General features: G+C 36.5%; 1 protein-coding gene across 1 annotated transcript; it reads right to left on the bottom strand.

Annotated features, from left to right (window-relative positions):
• Window positions 1-21,051: 21,051 nt before the first annotated feature.
• Window positions 21,052-22,219, bottom strand: LOC110093986. Its single transcript, XM_020819073.2, has one exon. It carries the CDS (start codon window positions 22,144-22,146, stop codon window positions 21,208-21,210), a length of 939 nt encoding a protein of 312 aa, XP_020674732.2. The 5' UTR covers window positions 22,147-22,219; the 3' UTR covers window positions 21,052-21,207.
• Window positions 22,220-22,756: the final 537 nt, after the last annotated feature.

Below are 22,756 nucleotides of genomic sequence, written 5' to 3'. Positions count from 1 at the left end.
TTTGAGTTTTTACATTTAAACTAATTTTTATAATAAAGATTCTTATTTTATTTTTTTTACACATTTTGATTCTATTACTAACTATTTTTATTATTAATAGTTTTTTTTTATATTCCAAGCACATCATTTCGAACATTTTTAAAATCATTAGCTATTTTTTTCCTCACATAATATTAACTTCTTCATGTACATTTAGAATCTTAAGATCATGAATTTACTCTTAAAAATATATTTTTTTGTGCTCTTTAAATCCCCCCATCTAATCCTAGGACAATATTTACTTTATTTTTCATATTCGCCTATTTATTTAAAGTTTAAAACTAACAAGCGATGTTAGATACATAAACTTTCATCATCCATAAGAAGATTAATCTCACCCTCAATAGGAGAATAATATCCATACCCCAACATTTTAAGGGCCATGAGGTAATTATCAGGTGTAATATATTGGGCATATGGTATAAAACAATATCATGTAATTGATAATAATTACAATGACGTACAATGGGCATGCAATCTTCTATCATCGAAGGACAATAATACCCCATTATTTTAATTTTTAATTTTATCTTTAATCCATATTGATGAGAGCAATACAATATGATATGCAACTTAGTCACTATCTTTAGGGCTTAGTGTTTTGTAAGATAACATAATCATGTCATATTGAATGACTGATGGTATAGAGTGCGATTAACAAATGCATAAGAGAGATACTTGTTTGTAATCTTGTCAGCAATAGATTTTTCTCGAGGAAGTTTGCCTTCTTATAAATAATTAATGCATGGTTGTCACCAATCCAATCCTTCATCATCCATAGGAAGATCAATCTCACCCTCATAGGAAGATTAATCTTACCCTCATCAGAAGATCACCTTAAACGATCATTTTTTTTATAAGAAAATAATTAATATGAGTTTTACTATATTCATTCTTATAAGTGTTGAGATGCTCCTCTATTTTCTTGTAAGTGTTGAGATGCTCATCTATTTTCTTAAATAAGGTATTAGCAATTATGAAATCATAAGCTAAAGAAAAATCTAATATAATCCTACCATCTTTATTAGTCGCTCCAAACACATAACCACTATGAATGCTTTCAAAATCTTCTACTTATTTTCCAACATGTCCTTTAAATCTCCTCCAATAAAAATACTTTTTTCACGAAGTATTTTTTGTATTAATTATTTTAAGTCATTCCAAAATATTTTTTTTGAATACATATCTAAATCTACTAGAGGTACATAAGTACTTATGATATTAATAATCTTAACATCAACAACAATCTTTAATGATATAATTCTAGCTCTAATTTTATTAATATCCACCACATTATCTGTCAAACTCTTATTCATAATCAAACCTATCGCATTTCTAGTACGTCTCCTACCTAAATATTATATTTTAGACCTTAAACTATCAATCTCCTTAGCCTTCTCTCCATCCTATTTAGTTTCCTAAATGTATAGAATATTAATCTTCCTATGAATCATAATATCTATTAATTCCATTAATTTACATGTAAAAATACCTATATTCTAAGTTCCCATCATAATTCTATATTTATGGACTAGGTTCTTCGCCCACATCCGTCCATGATGTGGGAACCCTTGCTTATTTTACATTGTACTCGGGTGTCGGTGCTGCAGCCTTTTCTCACTTCTCAATTTTTTCAGACCATAAAGAGCTTCGCTTCCAGGGAACGCCCTAGTATTAATACAATGTATTAAAGAATTCTTGTCATGATTATTCGATAATTTTTACATTGGTTGTTGACTACCTAATGCAACCATCAACTTTTCTCATTCAGTACCTGGGACCTTGCAACGACAGTGTTTGATGCAAAAGCTAGCGGTAACACATAATTTTAAATTTGATTGTGAGAGGTAGTGATGATGGAAATTTTGTAGTTTAGTTTCTTAAAATGAAGCCCAGTAGCGATTTAGACAAATACCTTGAAGTTATGATCGAAAAAGAATCCAAAGTTTTGTCAGCATTGCTAACTAGAATCACTAAGCTTATTGTTATTTTGGTTGCATTTGAGTTGTACCTTTATCATGTTAAGGACTCTTACCTCTATGGTTGTTATCAATCTTTATCTCGAGTCATTTCAACCATTGATCAAGATTATCTCAAAGCTTTTATTTCTATTCTCGAGAATCCATGCCGAGTTATATGTTGCTTTAATCCATTCTCAATTTGAGCTAAAGCCTGTTTCGTTGAAAGTTAGATTCATGCGATAATTCAAGTTTGATTGATTTTTTATCTTCAGAGAGAATTTTTTATTCAACATGAACACATGCATGTTAAACTAGGATGCATAGATATATACATGTATAAATGCATATATACATGAATTCAAGTACAAAGAGATTTTAATATAAGTATACATGTAGTCATACAATCGTGTACATGCATTTCAATCCAGTTCAAGCTAGCTTGGTTTGATCCAAAATTGCTCAATTCAGGTTTGATTTACGCTAGTCTAAGCTCATTATCAACTCATTGATTTTGATTTTAGCTCAATCTGAGATTTTTTTTTCTTTTTTTCTTAGCATTCTTTGATCTTTCGAACCTAGACTTGCATCTCTTTTATTGTCCATAACGGTCATAACATGTCTAGCCATTGTAAGATTAAATCATGTTGATGTTTATTAATACATTTAAACTAAAAAAATCACCATTGTCATTTGTCAATTTTATATTAGTTTTGCTATATTTATATCCTACTTGCATCTCTTTTGTTTTCCAGAAAGGTCAAAGGCATGTTTAATTATTATAATGTTAGTTCACGTTGATGTTAATTAATACATTGAAACTATAAAAATGCTTTTAGTCAATTTTATGTTAGTTTTTGCGGTTTATATATGTGCATTTTGCAGAACAAAGTGGTCAGCAAAAAATCAATCCCCTTCTATTTTTTAATACAATTCTATACACTATACACATATTTCTGTATTGAGCCACATGACTTATTCTAGACAAATAAGATTATTGGAAATATTCCTTGGCAAGGGTAAGCAATGAACTTTTCAATAGTACAGTTATTTGTTTGGTATATTTCTCAAATTTGAAGTGGTTAAAATATGTAATTAGACTTGTTTTACTTCTAAAAAGAAAAATGGCCATGCAATACTTATGTTCATTGGGTGTCTGTCCTTGCCACTTTATGATTGCATTTTCTTAAGCGATCTCTTCTTTTAGTTTATTTTCTTTTTCTTTAGCAGGTGTCTGTGTGACAGTTCCAATTGGTAAGTTTTTCTGTATCCCGTTATCATAGGCTTGAGGATTTTTTTTCCAAATATCACAATGTTGTAAGTTTTATTTTAATTTATCTAATATTATGTTTAGAATTTAGAAAGAAAGATGCCTTGAATTTTTGTGTATTGCATTGCATTGATGATTACACCTTTATTTATACTACAGGATTGTATGGTACACTAGGAAATTCCTCTTTTGTAAACAACTAACTACAGTACTTGATCATTCCATTAGAATAGAATATACAAGGTATTATTAGGATTCTCTAGATGAATCTATGAGAATTTGGGAGAGGAGTTGTTACAACTTGCAGTAAATGATTCCTAGATTGACATTCCAGTTTTTTTCCACCACCATCCTAATTCAGGGGATCCAATACTAAGTTGCCGACACTTAGCTATAGTATAGATATTTTCATGTATAACTTGGTGGTGATTTTCTGGAATGCAAAGTTTGGAAGTCTTTTAGTTAGAATGTCAGCAAGTTGCTTGTGTTTAGCATATGTGAGATACATTCACTTTCTAATTTTTCGCCGATGAAGTGTTGGTCGACTTCAATTTGTTTTGTTGGATCATGTTAGGATGGATTAGGGGTATAAACGAGTCGATTTGAGCTTTATTTATTGTTGTAGTATAACATTCTGGTACCTTCCTATTTTATTTCCAAGTCATTTATGATGATTTTAATCCACATTAGTTCGCAAATTCTTTGAGTCATTGGCTTATTGCATGAAATTTACTTGCAACACTAGATCTAATGACAACTAACTTTTTTTTTTATACTTTTTCTAGTAATTAGATTTTTTTTTTCCAGGAAGCTGCAAAAACGAGTAGTAGATTTTCTATATATGAGATCCTACCTAATTAGCATTTGTGTAAGTTGTGTCCTCCATTCCTTCTAAATAAGATTCCTTTTCTTAGGGTTATTATAAGGTACTAAAGAGTTTTATGTTGTAGATATAAATAAACTTGTTTAGGGTCATGCATGAATTGACTTAGAATACTTTTGATATAAGCTATATCCAAGCTTCTCAATCCACCTTTGGTGCTTTTTTTGGTCAATTTATGGGGTTTGACTTTCCAAGATGTTATGATAATTATCAGTTAGAATTTCCGAGGGCTTGCATCCGTTGATGTATTTTTAATTAAGTAGATCTATAATGTATTTTTATTGAGAGTTGAATATCCTAACTTTTGAGCGAGCCACTGCTATTCCAAGAAAGTGTTTGAGTCTTCCCAAAGAGTTTGCTTCAAAATCTTTTCGATAGTTGATCTTTTAATCTCCTTATTTGTCTTAGCATAATTTGTTGTTGTAGTTATGTTAAACACAAACTATTTGAACTCTGTGATTTTACCTTTTTTGAACTTTTTTATGAATAGGGTGTGATCTCCAAGGCTTTCTTTTAAGTTCATCCTTTCTTGGACTTCGATGAATATTCCAAACCATAGGGATTGTTTGAGCGCACCTTCTTTAATCTACATATAGGGCTAGTTTTGAATCCATAGTCAAAACCCCATGGAGGTTCCATATAGGTTTCGTCTTCTAGTTCACCATGTAGAAATGAATTATTTATATCAAATTATAATATCCAAATGATTCAGCTTTTGCAACAACAATTTTAGTTTTATATTTTTAGAGTGTCCTATTTTTAGATAGTATATACTCACTTGCATCCAATTAATTTCTTTCTTTTTTTGGATAATTCTACCAGATCCCTAGTTTGTTTTTCTTTTAGGCTCTCATTTCTTTAACTTAGGTTTTCTTCTATTTTTTATTTTTCACCACTTCTTGGATGGTTTGTGGAGTCTTTATATTATTTATCTAAGCAAGGTTTTGTGGGATGTGGAAAGTTTGGCTAGGGAAATGAAGTAGCTATTGGGTGTTGGGTATTTTTTCATGCCTCTTTTCTTAGAACAATGGGAAGACTTATATCATGATGTTTTTGTATTAAAAAGACAGGCCATACCTTCATTATATTGTGGTTAATTTCGCATAAATTTAGATTGTTGAACACGCTTTGATTCAGGGTTGGATTCTTTCCTCTAGTTTAATCATAGTAATGATTTAGGGTGATCAAGTGGGGCTTTGTTAGGGCTGCTTTTTGGTGAGACTTAAACTATCTCAGGAAGAGGGTTAATCGAAGCTATTTGTGTTGGTTTGGTTGAAGTTGGGAGATCAAAGTTTAGAAAATCAGTGCTGACTTCTTTCCAAGATTTTCCTTGAAGGTAACTTTAATCATAGAATCCCTGATTTTTTAACAAACGTAGCAAGTAGAGATATAAAGAATTTTTGAGAATTTGAGTGGTTATACTTAAACCCTTGTTGAGTTCAAGAGTATTCAAGGAAAAAAAAAAGAAGATGCATTCCCTTGTATCAAGTTTAGTGTTTTAATGTTTTTGATGGATATTAATATAGGTAATGTCCCCATAGGTTCTTGGTGGGAGCTAGGAGTGTTTTATTTTAAAAAGAAAATCTGTGAGGGTTTTAATAGCTGTTTTATTTAATAATATTCTATTAGGAAGATGGATTATTAGAAAAGTGGTGATTAAGGTAGCTTCCCCTGGTAAAATTTTTAAATTGTTGCCCTAGTGGTCTTACGAAAGTGATCTTGTTTTTTATTCTACACCATTTTATTGTAGAGTCTAAGTACAAGAAGATTCATGAAACATGCCTTTTTTTCTTAGAAAAGAGGAGAGGGCTTGATTAAAATATTCCTAATACATTTAATATTAGTGTTGAATTGGGTATGGATATTTTTGGGAACATGAGGAAGATTGTATTTACATTAGAGTTTTTTTTTTTTTTTAAATTAAGAATAGCTAAGTGTTATGTGAGTTATCATTTATGAAAGAAAGAAACCACCTAACCCCATTATTATTAGCAATATGCAATTGACTTCAGATATGAATCAAAGAGAAAGGTATGGATGATTTTAAGTGGTGTTTGGCAATTTGAGATATCTCACACTAGAATTGTTCAGTTTTGTCTTTATCGAATAATGTAGAAAACATGGATTGTACTACAATAAAAGATGCATCACCCATATGAATATGATGAGTCCAAACTTGTGCTCTTTTGTTTTTAAAGTTTTAAAAAGAGTAGACCAAGGTATGTGATTATTATTACTCGTTTCTAGATAGGAGAGTCTTTCCCATTATTTAGCATACTTAAACATCCTTTGCATGAATTGATCCTGAAATAAATATTAGTGGGATGAAAAATATATTGCGATTTTGGTTAGATATTTGTTTTTGAATGGACAATAGGTTCATAGATAATATTGGAATGTAGAGAACATATGATGATGGAAGAATATGTTGAAGTTTTATTCGTCTCCTTCCATCAATATTAGCTAAGGTTCCTTCAAGTACTTTCATATTTTGATTTATTGAGCTTGGTGTCCAAGGCCTTTAAAGGCATGATGCAAAATACGTACCTGCTTTAAAGCATCTACTGATTGGTTTGTCCAGTGTTTTTAAGAAGTTAATGAGTTTTTCTATTTCTTTTTATTTTAGCCCTTCCATTTATGTAGCAACCTTATCTTTTTCCTCCTTACAAGTAGTGTTGGCTTGATGGTGCTTGTGTTGGTGTTGATATGGAGGCTTTTTTAAGTTTTATGTAGTCTTCTCTCTAGTTTCCAACATGTCTTTTGCTTGCCTAGCCTTTTTATACTAGTTACAAAACATTTATTTTCAATTATTTGTCCTATTAGGCTCAATTTGGGCTTGGGTGGCTTGGTCCTGTGAATGTTCAATGCATGGGAAATGATCAGGGCAGAGCTTTCACCAACGAGTGGAATTTCTTGCATAAGTCCTTACCTCTCTACCTCATTTCTACAACAACAACTACAACAACAACATCAAGCCTTTATCCCACTACGTGGGGTCGGCTACATGAATCCTTTTTCTCCATTGTGTCCTATTAAAGGTCAAATTCTCGTTTAAATCTAATAAAGAAAGGTCATTCCGAATATTTTCTAACCAAGTCTTTTTAGGTATGCCTCTACCTTTCTTAACATAAGTCAAATCTAATACCTCTACTCTCCTAACCGGGTCATTGGAAGGCCGCCATTTTATGTGACCAAACCATCTAAGGCGACTCTCTCTAATCTTATCTTCTACTGGAGCTACTCCAACCTTTTCACGTATATGCTCATTTCGTATCCTATCTCTAAGGGTAAAGCCACTCATCCACCTGAGCATCCTCATCTCTGCCACACTTAACTTATTATTATGCTTTTCTTTTAATGGCCAACATTCAGCACCATAAAGTATTGCAGGCCTCACTACCATCTTATAGAGTTTTCCCTTAAGTTTGAGGGGTACTTTAAAAGAGATAAAATTGGAGTCTTTTACAATATTTGAATATGTATTTTGTTATATTCGCATGCAATTCAACTAATTCTCATAAATTCTTTCTATTTTTACAAAATACTATAGCGTAATAATTTCTTTATTGCATCTCATTTTATTAAATTGATAGTTGTTGAGTTAAAACTACAAATTTTTTATTTTATTATAATACTTGATAATTGAAACAGCATCTTGGTTGCATGAATTATAGTCTAAATTTCAGAAACTAAGGCGATATCATAAACCTTGGAGTATGTTTTCTTCATTTTGTCCAAAATATTGAGAAAATTGCCAAAATGGTTCCACGAGTCTAGGGCCAAAATTGTCCCAATTGTATGGAAGTCTCAATTTAGTCAACTGTAAATATGGAACTAAATTATCCCTGCATGCAAAGTAATGGATGTTGGAGTTAACGATATTATAAGTAGGGATATTTGGAATTTTTTTCTTATTGAATTATTTAGTACATATAATTTTCAACTAACCATATTTTTTCATGTACAACAGATATGTTTGTATATAAGCGGGAGTAAATTTAGATCATACATATTACTAGCAATTTATTTTTTAAAAAAACTGCTTGTCATTTTAAAAAAACTGCTTGTCATTTTTGTTTATTCTAAATCTATTATAATGAAAGAAACGGAGTTTTAAATATGTATATTGATTTTATTGGGATTTTTATTTTAGAAAAAAAAAATGAAATATATATTTAGTTATAAAAATATTTTCTTATAAGGAGAAATTTTTTTTCCTTTTATGAAATCATTTGAAAAAAATAAAGTATATAAAGGTTGCATTAAGTGCCTGTTACTCTCGATCAGTTTCGAGTGGGGCAGATGGGGGTCAGAAGCACCAGTCGCCTTCTTGCTTAAACTGGGGGTGGTGACTCAACGGGAAGAAAGGAATCCTCACTTATTCTTTCACGCTCATCTCCTAGCCGAGTGGGGTCTTGTCGTTGTTGGGGTGTGATGTACGGAACCATGTGTAAGGAGTTGAAGGGGTTGAGTAAGAATATAGCTATGTGACCAATGGCAAGAAGGGAAGAAAGGAATCCTCAACTACTCATTCAATCTAGTCTCCTAGCCGAGCAATGTCTTGTCGCTATTGGGATGTGAAGAACAAAGCTGCGCTCTATCCTATCTCGGTATTTAGGAATCAGTGTATTCAAAAACTTTCATTTTGAAAATACCACCCGACATCCATAGCACAATAGTTTTTCAGGAACTTTTTTTGGTTAATTTGGTAATTTATTCATTAATTTGAATGGCGGGGCTATTTAGGTCCCTATTTAAAGAGTCAAGGGACTAAATTGGGAATTTTATGTATTCGTGGATCATTTTGATTTTGTCTAGAACCATTTAGTTAATCAATAGCTTCTGATACACATGACATTATCCCTAATGCTTTTTAAAATTTTTCTTCTTTTCTAATTAGTAGTGCAGGCTGGAGTTGATGGTGTAGGCAGTTGAAGAAACATGAACAATAAATTTTGAAGAAACATGAACAATCTTTATAGGATTAGCTCCATTCGGAAGCTGGGCTCATTCTTGAACTTTTCACATGTGGTGATACTCACATATGGTTTAATTTCCAGCTCATGATGTTACTTGGTTAACTGTATCGTTTAAATTATTTTTCGTTTGTTTTGAGTATCTTTTTCTAGTTTTGTACAAATGGGAATTATGAAGTATTTAGTCTGAGTGGAATAGTTCCTGCTTGAGGTCTTTTTTGAGTCAGAGCGCATTGGAGTTTAAATATTACAGGCATCTGAATCGTATTTTCTTTTCTTGTATGGAATTTCTTAAAACCTGCTTAACAAATAATTTTCTTGTTTAGTCTCTTTAAATTTATGTAGACTATAACCTTTATATTTTATTTCCATTTTCAAGAATGTATTGTATAATTGTCATGCGGAGTAATTTTTTATAGTTTTATCAGAAAACCCCTATTGTTTTTGAAGTCTTATATGTATAGTTTTTATCGTGTCCCTGACAGACCAAAGAATGCTCGAGGAGTGGTGGCAGAAGTCATCTTGGCACTGATATTGCTTCCTCAAGAAATTCCAATGACATTTATCCTATTAGTTCCAAGGAGGGATACAGTAATTGCAGAAAGAACAAAAGTTCAAACAAGCAACACGTTACTGAAGAAGAAACAGAGGAGCTTGAAGAGGGCCAGCTAGTAGAAGAATCTGACAATCATGAAACTGCAGAAATAAAATGTAATTCTGATGGAAGAACTCCGGCTAAGATGATGAATTTAACAGATCCAATACAGAAAAATAAGTTGGTTGGGAAATATGACAGGAATCATTTACTTGAAACGATGGCAAAGATGGAAAAACGTCTAGAGCGATTCAAAGATCCAATTCCCCTGAAGAAAGAACCAGAAAATTGTGGTAACTTGCAACCTGTTACTGCCAACGAAGATGCGGTCAAGCAACAGCGACCAGCTAGAAAAAGGCGGTGGGGTACCAGTTATTTATGAAATGCTTACCATCTTGAAGCTAGCTGGAGATTGGAATGTAAGTTTCAGCTGTTGGAATCACCACTTAACCCAACTATTTGGTCAGCAAGTTTCAGCGATTGGATTGATATTCAATAATGTTGCTGATATACTTCAGATCTTCTACCTCTGCTGGCTTACTACTTATCATTCCTCACATCAATGGACTTAATACCTTAAAAAGACTCTACAGTACCCTAATCAGGGACATGATTATTGAAAATTCCTGCTATATCTTCTGCTGCTTGCAGTTTAATTATACAAATAGAGGTATAATTCTTTGAATTTTTTTTACTCAGGCTTTAATGGCTTATGCCAGACCAGTAAGTACATCAGTAGAGCCTATTTATTTTATGCTTCCTGGATTCCGCACTTCTAATGCGAGCCTACAGCTACGATACGAAGAAGAAAGAAGAAGAAAACTTTAAAGAGTATGTTTATTGCTTGCAGAGTTTAATGAAAACAGGCCTGCGGTTCTGAATATTGGAATTCCAGTCTTGGAGAAACTTGGACTATTATTTTTTTCCTTATTGGACTCCATATTTTTCTTCTGAACTTTTTTAGTTAAGGTTTTCTTGTTTCTTCTAAGTTTCCCTTGACTTTAATATTCCAAAATATCTGTATTCTGTAGTTAATCGTGCAGTTGGTTTATTGATCTTGACAAGATGTGAAGATGATGGGCTTGAAGCTCCTCGAGTGTTATATTCAGTTTTTAGTGGAGGTTTACAATCTTATAGCTAAGAATAATCATCCCTTGGTGCGCAGCATCTGTACAAGGTGCCAATGTGCTTATGAAAGAAGAGATCACAGGTTTCATCTTTTAATGAAAGACGGTTTCTATCATTTGAGGTATCACTGAACTTTGTTTCTCTATAATTTTGTGAGAAAATTCCTTCTTATTTGTCTTTTCCACTGTTAAGTATAATTTGACAATGTTTTTTTCAGAAATGATAGTATTTTTGTTGCTTTCATCAGTGTATCTTAACATTTTTTAATGCAGGATAGTAATGGACTGGATTATATGCTGTGATCATTATGCTTTATATTTGTTTTATGCTTTATTTTTAGTCACTTGTGAGTAGTTTTATGCTATTGTGATGAATGAAATGAGAAACTTGTTCTCTCCTCTTCTTTTTCTCCTTACTCTCTTCTCCCTCTCAGTCTATCTAGCTCTGGCTGGCCGGCAAGATTTCTTCTTCACTCTCCTATACCCCTTCAAATTATTCCTGCTCCCTTGCTAGGGTGATAAATACAAGAGATAAATTATGAGCTTTTATTATGGGTCTTAGTAGTTTATAGATTAATAGTAGGCATTAGGCAGTTTGAGTTTAGTTACAGTTACCAGGTGGTTATTGAGTCTTTAATAGTCTTGTATTTTGATAAAGTCTCCATTGAGAGGTATTAAAATCCCATTTTCACAACGATACTTCATTAGGGGTGTAAACGAGTTGAAGTGAGCTTGATTTAGGGCTAACTCGAGCTCAGTTCGTCAACTCGGGGCAAGCTTGAACTCTAAATCGAGCTTGTCTTATTTTAGCGGGTTCAAGCTCGACTCCTGAGCTCGGTTAGCTCGGTTATTAGAGCAGGTAGGAAGCAACAATTCAAACTAGCCGATGTGCGACTTGCCATGGGATGCTTGCTGGAAAAGTGGGGAGATACCAACGTTAAAAGTAGAAGAGAAGGTTTTCAACAAAAAAAAAAGGAAAAGTGAACTGCCGGAAGTCAGACATATTTATTTTATCCTTTTTAATATCCATCATTCACTTAAAAAAAAAAAATTATGACGAGACAAATTGTATCTGGAAGTCCCATCACAGATTTTATTTTATTTTTGACTTTTTATTTTTAAATCAGGTAGCATTGGAAAAAATTTAATACTTTTTTATTTAATTGAGTTAGTTTAGGAGCCAGCGAGTTAAGTATTGTTAGCTCGAATAATACATGAGCTCTAATCTGACTCAAAAACTCGGGTATGTTGCTCAATAAATATCACCATATGAGCTAAATGAGCCGAGTTCAAGTCAGTCCATCTAACTTACACTCCTATACCCAATAACTATTTGATCTCCTCAGAGCTGCCAGCACCCAAGCTCACTCCACTTTGAAAATATAGTTTTAAAATTGTTATTTGTGATAACGGAGTTTTCTAATATCAAAAAAATTTTGAAAAAAATATAAAAATACAATTCTCTAAAAAAATATTTTTGTAAAAGTGACACATACAAATAAGAGTTTAAAAAAAAAAAAAAGACATAAGTAAGCTGTCTCAAATGAGGCCTTCTGGCATCTCCCAACATCCACATCTCTTTGAGCTCCAACAGCAACTTAATGAAAACCATGGCCACTCGTCATTTCCATGGAGAACTAAGGTCATGAGGCCCTTGATCATGGAAGGTTGATGAGGATGAGTGGTCCTCTTCAAAGCAAAGATTTCTGCATGGATCAGTTCAGTATCATTTAATCCTTAGATTCTTTTGATAATTAATACAATTTTACCTTTTATTTCATCACTTTCTCACTTTATCAAGTGATCAATGTATTGTTTATTTCATGAAACATTGTGCTGTTGGTTCTTAATTTGAGCCTACAGTCCTTCATATTGTTGGTCCCTCAAATCTTATGATCTGATCTTTCATCTCATCAACCATATCTGTAAGGTGAAGAATGTTGTAAGCCTCGTCTTCTCTCTTAAATCTTTGGAGGTCATCAAAATATTTGCCTAACAAGCCTCCAAAACCTACAATTAGAAGTTGAAAATTATTTAAGTTTAGTTTATGATAACTTTCTTGTTGCTTTCTAAAATAACCTTCTATTCAAAAAAATTTTATATAAAAAAAAAATTGTTTTAGAAAGCAGTAAAAAGTTCTTCCAAAAGAAATCTTAAAACAATTTTTCTTTGTTATCATTTGCTTGGAGTTTAGGGTATTTGCTTAGATAGTAATTTAATTTAGGGTTCATTTGAGATGATTTTTTCACAATTTTACTTCGGCGCCATCAAGCCATAATATTTTTGCTAGTTTTCAAATTTTTTTGGTAACAACAATAATGGCATCAAATCTTATATCACTAAGTGGGATCGGCTGCATGAATCTTTTTTCTCAATTATATCTTATTAAAAATCAAATTCTCATTTAAATCTAATAAAAAAATATCATTTTTAACGCTTTATAACTTAGATTTGATCTAATATATCTATTCTTTTTAATTGGGTCATTTGAAGGCCAACTTTTTTTTGGTGAGATAATTATTATAATTTGATCTACTAATAAGGCTTGATCATATATATGATTTCATTCATTCCCATGCATATTTATTGTAATGTTCAGCGGTTTTAATTCATCCATATTTCTCATCAAACATCCATGTGTGACTGGCTCCAAGCCTGGTTTGTTCCAGGTGGAATTTTGATGGAAGTTCAGGGCAAATTATGGAAAAAATTATGTTGGGATATCCTCATATAATTTATATCAATTTAATATTAAGATGGAGATAAATATTATTATATTAATTTTAAAATTAATGTAATATAATCTTAATAATTTGATGAGAAAAATATATATATATATTGAAAGCTTCTCACATGAATTTTGTTGCAGGATGCGTTGGTTGAGTACATGAAACTCATGGTTAATAATAATATTAAGAATAAAACATAAAAAAAGAAAATAAAAGAATTTCATATTCAAGATATATTTGAACTATTAAAAGTTGAAAACATCTATTAAGAACATGAAAATGTGAATAGCATAATCTTTTACTTTTTTTTTTGGAATATTTAGGCTAATTAAAGCAGATTCACACACAATTCGCATGCATAAGACTTGAATTCAAAACCTCTTAGTTGATAGCCTAAGCTCCCAAGCAATAGACCAAGGTGAGTTGTGTATCTTTTACTTTCTTTTCATAAAAATGAACAAACATGCCATGCATTGATCCAAAGCTTTTTAAAGTGAACTTCGAAATTTGCTTAGGATTTAGCATCAATGCTTTTATGCATAGTAGAAATGAGAAAAATGTTGTGGTCTATTTGTGATTATAGTAGTATTTTATAAAGTTGGTTATAAAATTGATGTGAGGAAAACAGCTTAATTATTCTGATTGTAAAAAATAATTTTTTATCTCAAAATTTTTTTTAGAAATAATGAACAAAATAGTAGGAAAGTAACTTTTTAATAAAAATTTTCTTACAATCAAAATTTGTAAACTAAAAAACTGCTTTATAAAATGATAAAAAAGTCGTCCCAAAACAAAGCCTTAGTAGGCTGCCATTAGTGGCCTTAGAGCCACAATGTGCCATCTGCTTCTTGTTCATGTGGCACATGTACCTGTAGTTTAATATCATCTTCCACTATAGCAAGACAACATTGACCACTTAATCATTTATGAAAGAATATTTTTGGTGACTAGAAAAGAAGTACGAAAAATGTGATATTTGCAAGTAAATTTTAACTATTTAGATGATAAACGATTGCCGTTAGATTCAAATTTGTTCGTGGAAATTAAGAATGAGTGAGTGACCCGGAAACCTATGAAAGAATAGTTCAAAACTTAATTGAATGATGATATTTTAAGAATGCTTAGAGTTGGTATATGTAACTTATAACTTAGTCCGATCGTCTATTCCCATCTTGATATTCAAAGGTTCGAGGTAGGGTCATGATAAAAGTAATAACATAACAAAAGTTTGATGAATAAAACCAATCATGAAGAAAGTGCCGCTAAGATTACCAATGAAAAATTATTAGAAGAAATTTAGGAAGTTTGGTTAGAAAATATGTTAACTCCAATTAGGTAATATTGTTTTGTATATCTTATGGATAAATACAAAAAATAAGAGATGTAACATAGAGGAAGATGGAGTACAACTAAATGTTACTATTAATTAAATTATAGCTAGTGATAATATATTTTGTGGTAATTTTTTTTCAAGTGTGGAATATTGTAAAGACCTAAATTTTTATTAGATTTACAACTTTTAAAGATAAAAGTTATATAAAAGAAAATTATAAAATCTAATTAAAAAATACTAACAAAAAATTTGAATCAATTAAGATTGGTTCACCGAAATCTACATTACTTGTTTCCTAATTTAACTAAGGGGGAGGCTCACAAGCGCGAGCGACATATAAAGTGAACGAGTGCAAGTACATAGAGAGAGCACGCGAGCAAATGTAGTGATTGAGAGAGGAAGAGATGGACAAAACTTGTTTGCTTTATTATTTGCTCCAATTGAGGTTCAAATAGACTTGCAAGGGTCTTAAATAACAAAACTAACTAAAATGGAACAAATAATGAAAGAAACAAACATACTAAAATTTTAAAATTTTTAGGACCCTATAGATCCATCAATAAGAAGCAAATAACTAAAGAAATAAAACCTAATAATTTTCCTTATTTTTTTAGAATTCTACAAACAAATAGATAAGGAAACAAAAAATAAAACTACTTAATTTAAAATCCTAACAATTGGGAACCAAATCTTTCTTAGGAATCTTGAAAGTATCCTTCCATTATTAGGTTTTTCAACCAGCCTGAATGATTCTAGATCAGATGAGGATCAATGTTGGTACCAAATGCCTCGGCCATTGAGCAACCATATTACGTTGAATGAGCATTGCCCTTTTCAAAATGTTGAAAGAAGAATTCAGTAACCCACATCTTCATTTAGAACAAGCAAATTAGCTTATTCCACGCAGTTCCAAAAAAAAAATTCAGTAAGGGAAATGCTTGCACGCATTCATTTTCTCAAGTTTGAAAAAGAAAATATCTTAGAAATGATACATATTGGGAGACTTCTGACGGACTCACCCGTGCAATGCGAGGAGGCGACGCCTGGAAGCAGCTGCCGAAGGTTTCACCTGCAAGAAACTAAGAACAAAAGCAATGGAACAATAATTTGGGAAAATGAAGTAATCTTAGTATTTCTGTATATCCTTTCATGGTTCCTTTTGCAGCTATATAAGCCAAAGGCTGTTCTATCAGTAACTAACAAAAAGAGAGTAGAGAACGTGCAAAAAGTAAGGGTAGTGGCCACGGTAGTGGCATGTGCATTTCTGGTTCCGCGGAGTAGGCTAGTAGTCCGCATCAGGTCTCCCCGCCTTCAGAAGAACTTGCCTCTGGCGAGGTTAAAACGGAGTTGGCGTCATCAGGTGGATGATACGAATGTATGTCTGACACATTAAAAGTAGATGAGGTCTGGATATCCTCCGGCAAGTCAATGACATATGCATTATCATTGATTTTTCTCAAAACAGGAAAAGGCCTGATTTTCCGAGGACTGAGCTTGGTGTAGGTGCCGACAGAGAAGCATTATCGCAGTAGTCGTAACATTACTAGGTCGCCGGGGTTGAAACTTTTGAAACGCCTATGAGGATCGGCTTGCTGCTTATACAGACGATTGGATTCAGTTAACTTGGTGTGCACCCGGTCCACAATATCCTTGAATTGTTCGGCAGCTTGTGCAGCAGCCGTGCTGCGACATTTCGGAAGTATAGCGATATCGACTACCTGATTAGGCATTTTTGTATACACAATGCTGAAAGGGAAATGGCCCGTTGATCGATTGGGCATTGAGTTGAAAGCAAACTCAGCTTGGCTTAGCATCTCCTCCCACTTCTTCGGGTGTTCTTGAACTAGGCAGCGTAGCATATTACCGAGAGTCTGGTTTACCACTTCAGTCTGTCCATCAGTTTGCGGATGGTATGCAGAGCTGAGATTGAGCTTCGTGTGGAGACGCTTCCACAAGTCACGCCAAAAGTGGCTGACGAATTTAACGTCACGGTCGGAGGTGAGGCTCCGGGGCACCCCATGTAAGCGGACAATTTCCTTCAAAAAGAGCTTGGCAACATGAACGGCGTCGAACGTCTTCTTACAGGGGATGAAGTGCGCCATCTTGGACAACCTATCCGCCACTACCATGATGGAATCTGCACAGGATTTGGTCCGGGGAAGGCCCAGGACAAAATCGAGACTAAGGTCTTCCCAAATTGAATCCGGTGTGGGAAGAGGTAGATATAATCCGGTGTTCTGTGCGGTGCCCTTATAGGTCTGACAAACCGAGCATCTCTCTACAAATCTGGGCACATCGCGGGCTAAGTGAGGCCAGTAGAATCTCGTCTGCAGATGGGCCAACATTCTATCCCTTCCAACATGGGCAGCTAAGTTGTCGCAGTGCACTTCCTTGATTAGGAAGGGGCGCCTGGATGACTGCGGTATGCAAAAGCAATTAGCCTTAAACAAAAATCCGTGGCGAAAACTATAATCACTGGGTGGCTGTCCGAAGTGGCATTGCTCCCAGAATTGTGCTAAATCTTCATCAGTAGCGTATAGAGTTTTCAACTCTTCAAGTCCCGTTATCTCAATTTGTAGCCTGGCCAACATAGCGGCCCTTCGACTAAGCGCGTCTGCCACCCGATTGAGCTTGCCCGCCTTGTGTTGTAGAACGAACGTGAACTTATGGAGGAATACTATCCAGCGGGCGTGCATCCTACTCATGTTCTTCTGATTGTTGATATACTGAAGGGCTTGGTTGTCGCTGCACAAGACAAAATCCTGATGGAGGAGATAGTGTTCTCACTGCTTCAAAGCTCTTACGACAGCGTAGAGCTCCTGTTCATATGTCGACCACTTCTGTCGCGCCGGACTGAGTTTCTCACTAAAAAACTCGATCGGTTTGGATTCTTGGGAGAGTACAACGCCAATCCCTACTAACGAGGCATCCGTGTCCACGTGGAACGGTTTCTCAAAGTTGGGCAGGGCAAAAACTGGAGCTGAACAAAGGGCTTCCTTGATGGTGTCGAAGCTATGTTGTTGTGTCGTGGTCCAAGTGAAGCTCCCGGCCTTCAAGCAATCGGTGAGAGGGGCCACTAGAATGCTGAATCCACGGATGAATCGTCGATAAAAGTTTGCTAGGCCATGGAAACTCTGGACATCAAACAGCATTTGGGGAGTAGGCCATTCGCGGATGGACTGGACCTTTCGTTGATCTACTTCCACACCCTTGGCGGATAGGATAAAGCCCAAAAAATGAACACTGGACGAGGCAAATTCACATTTGTGCGGGTTCAAATAGAGCTTGTGCCGTTGGAGTAGTTGCAGTATGTTTGATAGATGCTTGGCATGATCTGAAAGGTTAGTACTATAGACAAGAATATCATCAAAATAAGCCACGCAAATCTTCCCCAAGAAGGGCTGTAGCACCTCATGCATTAACCGCATGAAGGTTGAGGGCGCGTTGCAGAGCCCGAAGGGCATTACCTTCCATTCGTAGAGGCCATCGCGCGTTTTGAAGGCGGTCTTCCAATCGTCTCCGGGGCGAATGCGGATCTGGTGGTAGCCACTGCGAAGGTTTAATTTGGAGAAGACAGCAGCTCCTGCCAGCCGATCTAGTAAGTCCGAGACTCTAGGGACCGGAAACCTGTATTTCACAGTGATTTTGTTAATGGCGCAGCTGTCAATGCACATACGCCATTGACCGTCCTTTTTCGGCACAATCAGCACGGGTCTGGCACAGGGACTTAAGCTGTGTTGGATCATTTGTTTGCTAAGCAGATCTTCAATGATGCCTTGTAAAATGGAATACTCCTTGGGGCTCACACAGTAGTGCGGACAAGTTCAATCTGGTGCTATATAGATCGCATAGGCGGAAGGCTGGGTGGTAGATCAGGGGGCAAGACATCCGCGAACTTTGATAGCAATTCCTGGATCACTGCGGGAAGTGGAGTGGAGACCGAGTTGCTATGGTTGTCGGATACAACCAAAGCAATAACAGTTTTGAGGTCTTGACGGGATTGTAACAATAATTTACCCGAGGTAACATACACCGCGTTGGGAGCCGATGTGGCGCCAGCAGGAGTTGGATTATGCGGACAGAGTCTAAGCTTCTTCCCTTTCCAATCGAGAGTGTATACGTTCTGCCTGCAATTGTAGATGGCGTCCATATCATACTGCCACGGTCTGCCGAGGATAAGGTGGCAGATGTCCATGTCGATCACGTCGCAAAGTACCTCGCAGGCGTAATGCTTTCCGATAGAAAATCTCACACGGCACATTTCGGTCATTGTAACCTCCGTGCCCTTCTTGATCCAGCTCACCTTGTATGGGTGCGGGTTACTAGTGGTCTTCAATTGGAGAGCTTGAACTACGGTTCGTGAGATAACGTTCTCAGTACACCCGCTGTCGATCAAGACTTCGCATACCTTTCCCTGAATTGTGCAATGCGTTTTAAATAGGACATTCCGCTGTGAATAGGTAGGAGCCCGCGGAGCTAATAGTAACTTTTGTATAACACAAACTACCGGTTCACCTTCATCACCGTGAACATCCTCGATGCCATTGTCGAAGTCGGGATCAGCAAAGGCAAGATCGCCTTCCGCCAATGATTGTTCCCCGTCCATAAGCTGTATCCGTTGCCTGTTCGGACACTCGTTGGACTTGTGCCCAGGTTGAAAGCACCTGAAACACTTCAATGTGCTAGGCTTACTTTAAGGATTCTCCCTTGCTGGTAAGGGGGCCTTGAACTGAGTTCGAGACTCAGTAGCAGTCCCCTGCCCTTGAGGGGTGGAGACGTTGGGCGAGGTGCGTGAAACTTGGGGCGATCGAGCATCAGGTGGCTACCTCTTGGAGACCTCAGCATGGGACTCACCGTAACTCCTCCTTGCCAACTGGCTACGGTAATGACGCGACAATTGCGTCTCGGCCTTCAAGGCGAAGTTCATGGCCTGGCTCAAGGTCCACACAGAGTTGAGTTCTAACTTCTCCTGTATTGATTCTCGGAGACCGCCGGTATACCGAGCAACAAGCTGACTTTCGGATTCTTGGAGGTTGTTTCGGGCACTTAAATGGTAAAACTCCTCAGTATATTCGCTCACGGACCGATGACCTTGGGTACATTGCTGGTACTGAAGGTATAGCATCTGCTTATAGTCCGTGGGCAGGAAGTGGTTCCGGAGGAGTTGCTTCATTCGTAGCCAGGTGCGAATCGGTCCGCGTCCCTCCGACAGGCATGTCTGGAGCAATTGCTGCCACCAAGCACTAGCCCCGCCTTTCAGACGACAGGCTACGTACTTAACTTTTTTATCTTGAGCAATGTCCATGTAATCAAAGGACTCAACTGCTCGCTCCCAATCCAGGTAATCTTCAATGTGCAATCTCCCTTCAAAGAACGGGATATCCAACTTTACACAAAATTCTCCAGGATTACCTTGGTGTGGTCCGCATTGACGGGGGCGGTCATATTGTCATAATACCTGAGCGGACCATCGTCTCCTGATCCGATCGTGTCCTGGCGCAGGCGCGGTTCTACCACTTCATCGGAATCAGTAAGCTCAGCGTATGCCGTCCTGGCTAAACGATGAGGCCCCATTGGACCCATCGGAGCTCTCGCCTGCTACATCGTCGGTCGAGGTACCTGGATGTTTGCTGGTAGTGGTTGAGGCATTCGAATGGAGGCTTTAAGATCCATCATATCATTACGCAGCTCAGTAGATAGGCGAACGAAGTCCGCCCTTAGTTCGGTGAGTTGCCGTGCGAAGCCGGCTTGCGCTACCCACACGGCATCCAAGCTCCGATCGTCGTCATAAGCTTTACGGGATGTTTTTGCAGCCATCACTCCGATGTTAGCTCTGATACCAAATGACGGACTCACCCGTGCAATGCGAGGATGCGACGCCTGAAGCAGCTGCCAAAGGTTTCACCTGCAAGAAACTAAGAGCAAAAGCAGATGGAACAGTAATTTGGGAAAAGGAAGTAATCTTAGTATTTCTGTATATCCTTTCATGGTTCCTTTTGCAGCTATATAAGCCAAAGGCTGTCCTATCAGTAACTAACAAAAAGAGAGTAGAGAACGTGCAAAAAGTAAGGGTAGTGGCCACGGTAGTGGCATGTGCATTTCTGGTTCCGCGGAGTAGGCTAGTAGTCCGCATCAACTTCCAAAAATAAAAATCAAGGGAGAAGTTACCGGTAAGGAGATTTTATTAAAAAAAGTTCCTTCTCTCATGTGATCACAACATTAACCGTGCACAACTCCAGAGAAATCCAAATTGAAATTGGTATCGCTAAAAAATCATGAGATTGAATTATTTCAAATTTATGTTTGAGAAAAAATTCCACATACCTCCTCATCTCTACCGTTTAAAATCTGAGCGACATATTCATCAAATCGACGTGCCTTATCGTTCAACTTTGCGATAATAGTCTCAGCAACCCTATTTATTGTCTTGGGTAAATATTCCTCCATCCTATCAAACCATTCACCCGTAGTCATGGTATCCATATCACCCTCCACTGCTTTATCCCGTGCTTCTTGTTCTCCAACCAGGGATGGCTCCTCTTCCTCAGCACCAACACTGGTCTGTCTGAGGGGCTTCTCCTTCTCTGCCCCTTCAGTAGAATCTGAATCGGAAGTTACAATAACCATATCCTCCTCCACCAGCTTCATTTCAGAAATCCTGGTAGACCTGGCCCTAGCTGATGCCTTCGTCACTCTCCCCTTGATCTTTTTCATCACCACGGGCTGGAATTCCTCTCTATCCCTCTTCCTTCCACTGGCCCTCGCTCTCCCTCCAATTTTCTGCGGCTCATTCACCTGCTCCTCCCATGAAAATATCTCTTTGATCCGCCTTCGTACACACCCGTGCCTTGAAAACGGAGGTGCCTCGGCTTGTGAAGCGGAAACATGAACTGCAATGCTCGTTTTCTCACCGATCCGGATGATGTCTCCGTCCAGGAGAGGCGAAGGGTTATCAGGAGAAATGAGAGCGCCGTTGACGTAGGTTCCATTGGATGATTCGAGGTCGATGACGGCCCAGCGGTTGATTTCCGGGAGGAATCGGATGACAAGATGCTTCTGGGAGATCGAGGGATCCCTAATGGAAAGGGCGTTGCCTCGAACGACTCGGCCAATGTGAAGCTGGTCTCCGGGCTTGCATTCTAGGGTTACCCCCTTCTTAGGTCCGCTTTCAATGGAGAGTGATAATGTCGGGTTCTCCATGGAGGGAGGGACGTCGCGGAGCCCTAAGCCGTCCATGGAAGCATTGAAGGAACGGAGCGCCAGACAGGAGAGGAGTGTTACAGCAAGAACTGAGAATTCCTTTGATGTGAAGAGCCAATTTAAATTTTAAAACAAAACTTATTATAAGCCAATTCTCTCTCTCTCTCCCTCTCTAAAAAGGGAATTTACATGCATACCACCACCTTATATCCTATTTATATATCTAATCCTCAAAATTTAAATATTACATGTTTATCACCCATATACAACTTTAATTTTAAATATGTTGCTAATATATTTCATTCATAACTCTTATATCACCATATCACCATATCACCCTACAAACTTTAATATTTCGTTTCTAGCATTCATATCTGATCTATGGGTGGTATGCAAATAATATTTAAGTTTTAGATGTGAGATATATAAATATGGTGATATAAACAGGTCTGTCAAAATCGGGTCACGGGTTGGATTCGAGTCGAACTTGAAACTGACCCGACACTATAAACCTTGACAATTTTTGCAAAAGGATCATTTTTTCGAACTCAAACATGAATCCGACCCACTTTGGGTTCGAGTTAACCCAACTTGCTCCTGTCATCGTTGTAACTTATGAGTTGCAATCTCGGTCCAAACTCTTGAA

Source organism: Dendrobium catenatum, unplaced genomic scaffold, assembly GCF_001605985.2.
Source record: "Dendrobium catenatum unplaced genomic scaffold, ASM160598v2 fragScaff_scaffold_0, whole genome shotgun sequence".
Lineage (NCBI taxonomy): Eukaryota > Viridiplantae > Streptophyta > Magnoliopsida > Asparagales > Orchidaceae > Dendrobium > Dendrobium catenatum.
Note: the sequence above shows the minus strand (reverse complement) of the source record. Positions and strands in the feature narration are given on the sequence as shown.